Source organism: Motacilla alba, chromosome 20 (assembly GCF_015832195.1).
Source record: "Motacilla alba alba isolate MOTALB_02 chromosome 20, Motacilla_alba_V1.0_pri, whole genome shotgun sequence".
NCBI lineage: Eukaryota > Metazoa > Chordata > Aves > Passeriformes > Motacillidae > Motacilla > Motacilla alba.
The window spans coordinates 10,083,484-10,088,753 of NC_052035.1; the positions used below are offsets into that span (position 1 = coordinate 10,083,484).

At 46.6% G+C, this 5,270-nt stretch overlaps 1 protein-coding gene across 1 annotated transcript; it reads right to left on the minus strand.

Moving 5' to 3' along the window:
* Window positions 1-5,025, minus strand: LOC119710104 (MRG domain binding protein). The gene is made up of 5 exons (XM_038158724.1): window positions 4,595-5,025; window positions 3,574-3,695; window positions 2,939-3,020; window positions 2,353-2,430; window positions 1-1,332 (listed from the first exon to the last, which is right to left on the minus strand). Exons 1-5 carry the CDS (start codon window positions 4,815-4,817, stop codon window positions 1,142-1,144), a joined length of 696 nt encoding a protein of 231 aa, XP_038014652.1. The 5' UTR covers window positions 4,818-5,025; the 3' UTR covers window positions 1-1,141.
* Window positions 5,026-5,270: the final 245 nt, after the last annotated feature.

The following is a 5,270-nucleotide window of genomic DNA, read 5'->3' on the forward strand; positions in this document are numbered from 1 at the left end:
TTTAATAAAATAAAAACAAGTCAAATTTATTCTTTGTATAAAACAAGAGAAGTAAATTAGGCAGACAAGAACTTGGCTATGTACCTAGAATAAAACCAAAAAATGAGAAGACTCCTAATGCCTCACCCTGAAGGCAATACTGAGAGATCAAGAAGTAATTCTTCTTTTTATTAACTGATAGTTAATATAGTGAAACAACTTCAGTACCATTTCAGCCTGCTTCATTCACCATTTAACAGGTGTGTGTTGACTGCGATCCATCTTTTGACAACACAAAAATAGTAGCTTCATCAAATCTCAATGTCCTAGCATACAAAAGATAAGCATTACAATGTCAGCAAGATTCTTCGGTTGTAGAACAAAACAAACATTTTGGAAAACCAATTCCATTCACATCTACTAAAACTGCTTTAAAAAAATAAATAATTAAGTACAAACCCCACTGTCATACACTACTGTATTACAAATGGATGGAGCAACACCTCCATGTTCAGGCACAGCTCAGCTCATCCCTTATAAAACCAGGTCTTTTATTTAGGACACTTTTTAAAATTATTTGGGCTAAGGGCATTATAATTTTCACTTTACTTATGGTTGAAAGATGTTACATCAAAAAGGGTGAGATGAGGTTCCTCCAGCAAAGAGAGCAACACAACACCTCAAATGCAGTGATCATCTGCATTTAAAACAATTTTAGTTTTACTGAACCAACAAATTGAGGCATTTGATACAAATGGAAGGGAAATGGCCAAACATTACCCACAGATGGTCTGTAATAGTCACAGACAGCAATGGCAGAAAAAGCAATCCCACATTTACAGAAATCACCTCTGCTTTTGATGGTCCGTGTGCCCCGTGGGGCACTCTTCCCACGAGCTGTGCTGACACAGAGTGTGTTGCTGGTTTGAAATGCAGCCCTGGCACTGTCACTCCCACCCTCCCCTCTGCCAGCTTTGTCCCACACCCCGGGAAGGCGGCTCCTCGCTGCTGCCCACAAAACCCCCCAGGAGAGACAAAGCCACTGCGCAGACTCCTCAAATACTGGCTCAGGTATCTTCTACTTCCTCCCAAAGTTTATGTGCTGCTCCTTGTTTGTCCTGCTCCCTCGTCCCATCCCAGAGTTTGTCACTGCTCCTCAGCTCTACGTCCTGCGTCGTTTGGCGGCGCTGGGACTCGAGGGGTTGCTGTTGGCATTTAGAACCTTCTCGGTGACTCTGTTGCGCTTCCTCTTATCAGACCCTTCTTTGGATCCAGGATCTGATGAAGTTTTCTCTTTCTCTTTGCTGCTTGGCTTTTCTGTTGTTTTTCCTAAACTTCCAGAGGGTGCAAAAACTGAAACAGGACCAAAGTAATGATTCCAGATCAGAGTCATACACATAGGCAAACAAGAGTGATATCAAACTTCTTTATATTCCATAAAACTTCTCAAAACAATCGACTCTCAGCATATTTGTCCATCATTTAAGTCTTAAGGAAAAATCTCTGAGAAAGGCACATCTTGCTTTTATTATTTGCTTTAAAGACAGGCATGTATTTTGACAGGCTAAAAATCAAACTCATTAAGTGGAATTAAACAGCACTTAATATTAAAAGAATTAAAAGGAACACTTACAGAAACATAGGACCAGTCTATGGAATTTATAATCAACAGGAGTCATTACATTTGGTACCATAGATAATTTTAAAACTGAACACCCAAAAATTTAATATATTTTAAAATACATTTTAGATCTTTTATTACAGTCTTTAAACACCACTTATTCAGTGATATAAATATGATGGAATTATATAGTTAGCAGTTGGCTTGGTCTGTTAAGATAAATAGCAGGATCTCTACTGTTCACATTTGACTTGTTCTACAGCAAAGTGTTAGGAAAACAAGCCTTTTATTTAAAAGCAGCAAGATAATAAAATAAAATAAGCACTCTGCCCACCTTCCCATTTCAGCACGCAATTTTACAATCTCTTTGGACTTATAGGTCCTATTTCCCCCATCACTACAAAGTTCCCAACACAGAGCATTCAAGTTCCAAAAAATCAGACTCCGCTGTCTTCCAGAGATCCTCAGATTCCTTCAGACCCCCAGGGGTTCGTCAAGTACATATTAAAGCCAAAAGTCTCCAAAGCTATACAACTTTATACAGATAAATTAGGAGCAAAGAAGAAATCTTTTCAATAAGCAGCTGCTTACTCTGTGCACTCTTAAATTAGTCAAGTTCTTAGCATGAGCACAGGCTAAGTCTGAGTACAAATCACAAAGTACACTGCATTTGGATTTACATTTTAACATTAATTTCTCAATTACAGTTGGTTTTTAATCTCGTATTACACAGTAGAGAGTTACAAAATTACCTTCTTCAGGACCTGCATGCGTTTCCATCTCTTCTTTTAAAACTTCCTCTTTCACTTCTTCTTCCATCATTACTTTTCCTACAGAAAGCATTGTTGGCAATGGTTAGATGGTTTTAAAGAACCACGTGGATTTTTTTCTGGATTAGTAGCCTCTGCATATTTGCAGGTTTGCAAATATTCCATGCAACATTCAGCAGTAATTCGGTGCCAAGAAATTATTATTAACACGAGAAAGTGAAATGCTGAGCAGGCAAAACATATTGCAATGCCTTATTTGTACTGAGATTTTACACTGAATTTTTAGTGTAAATTTTAATGTACCTAGTGATTGAGAAGCATTCCACAGAAGTTTAAAATATCCCAAGAAGTCCTTTGGCAGGTGCTTGAACTTTCTAATTCCTTCTTTGGATAACACACAACAGCTAAATTTCAAAATCCAGCTCTCACTGCTCAACCTGAGATTTCTGTCAAACTCCGGCACATTTCTATTAGATTTGACAATACATGCTTTCTGGGGGGAGTTTTGTTAAAGATTCTGAGATGAAATTAAAGCAACCAAGAATCAGAGACTGCGATCACATCTCACCTTCTCTCACTTCTTGAATCATTTCGTCAGGAAGAGCAAAATTCTTCTCTATATTAGGGAATGGAAGAATCTCAGATTCATGCTTAGAAAGAAAAGAAGGATCTCTGTGAGTGACTGGTAAAGACTTTAATTTGAATTTTGACATGCAATCTCAAGTTCTATTTTACTTGCAATTAGGAGCTAAATAAATTTTAACAAGACACCTCTGATATTAGAGAATCAGGAGGCTTCTGATATCAAACTGATTACTGAGGTCAGGATACCTGAGATCACAACTCACGATCATTTGAGATCATTTTTGGAACCCAAACATAGCAAATTCTTATGTAAACAATGGTAACTTTCTCATTTGACACATATATGTATATAAACATTTTCTGGATCAGCATTTAGGCAACTTTAATAAACAAAGTCAGAACATGGTATCAAAAAAAACCCAAAAAACCCTCAGAAGCCACTGCAGGTTTTATTGTCTCTTACCTAATCTACTTTTATTCAGGGAAAACCCCATCAACTCACTGGAATGACACCTAATTCTAAGTACCATGGAAGGCACAACAGGCCCAGTGATTTTGGCCTGGCACAACTTTGGAACTCCATGAAACCCTGTGGCAGCACCAACCCTTTATACTCACAAGAGCCTGCATATCATACATGGTGCTGAGATGGTCCCAGATCACTTTGGATGAGATCTGCCGTCCGATATTCTGGCTGAATTTATCCCGGATACAAATCATGTGGAAATGGCGATTCACACCTGGGGGAAGAACCCAGTGCAATTAACACTGCTAACAGTTTTATTTATGATAGTTAGAGATATAAAGAAATTTATTTATTTACTTGTGAGTTTAAAAAGCCATGTTGTTACAAGGAATCCATACATGGGAGGAGAGACAGCTGGCAGCTGGGCAGGCTGATCTTTCACCCTGCACTGCAGGTGCTGCTCTCTAGGGAGCTGAGGGTGCCCCTGTGGGTAATTCCAACACAACCAGAGCTTTTAGAGGGCTGTGTGAGAAACATCGCGAGGGATGTCTAGGGAGTGCTGTGTCCAGTGCTGGGCTCCAGAGTACAAGAGAGACACAGAGATCCAGGCGTGGGTCCACTGAGGGCAACAGAGAAGGAACTGGAGCATCCCTCTGACAATGAAAAGGGAGGGAGTTGGGCCTGTTCAGTCTCAGAAGAGATGTCTAAGAGGGGACAGTGTTTATCAATATCTAAAGGGGAGTGCCAAGAACAACAGGACATAAAGCAATGGGCAGAAATGATGAACAGGAAGCTCCACCTGAATACGAGGAAGAATATCTTTACTGCGAGCACTGGAACACACTGCCCACAGAGACTGTGGAGCCTCCCTCACTAGAGATATTCCAGACGGCCTGGACACAATCCTGTGCCCTGTGCCCTGCATTGACCCTGCCTAAGCCGGGACCCCGCGCTCCCTGCAGCGTGACCCGCTCTGTGCTCTGTGGAAGCGCAGGGCAGCCGCTCACCCCGCGGCTCGGGCCCGGCCGGGCCCGGCGCTCCCTCCCACAGGCCCCGCCGCGGCCCCGCGGGCCCGGCCCGGCTGCAGGGCGGCCGCGGGGGCCGCTGGAGCCGCCCGGGAGCCCCCGCCCGGCCCCGCTCCCGCCGCTCCCGGAGGCCGCGGCCCGCGCTCACCTACGGGCTTGTGGCCCAGCATGGCGTGGAACAGGCACACCTCCACCTCCGGGCTCCACACCACCGCCGCCTCCTCCGCCGGCGCGCCGGGCTCCGGGCCGGCCGCCGCCGCCGCCGCCGCGGCTGCAACAGCGGCAGCGACCGCCGCGGCCGCCCCGGGCCCGGCCGCGGGCAGCGGCGGCTTCTCCACGGCGGCGGCCGAGCCGCCCTCCGCCTCGCTCATCCCCGCCGCACCGCGCCCGCAGCGGCTCCTGCCGGCCGGGAGCCGGGCACGGCCGCGCCGGGGCCGGGCCTGGGGCGGGGGAGCCTCGGCGGGGCCCCGCAGCTTCGGGGGGGCTCCTCCGGACGGGGCCGCCCCGCGCTCGCAGCGCCGGGGGCGGGAGCTGAGCACCGGCACCCGGCCCTGAGGGACGGGCGAGGCCGCGGCTCTGCCCGGGAGGAGGCTCGGGGACTTCTGGGAAGAGCGTTACGGAGCACTGGGAACAGCGTTATGGGGCATTCGGAAGCGCTTGGGGAATGTCTGGGGAAAGGCGTACAGGCCTCTGGAAGTGCCTGGGAAGAGCTTTATGGACCGCGGCCGTGTTTCAGGGTCTCTCGGGGCAGTCGTGGAGGCAGCAGAGCGCTGCCATCCCCGTGGGCTCCGCAGGGCTCTGCTCTGCATTTTGGGACCCCTGGG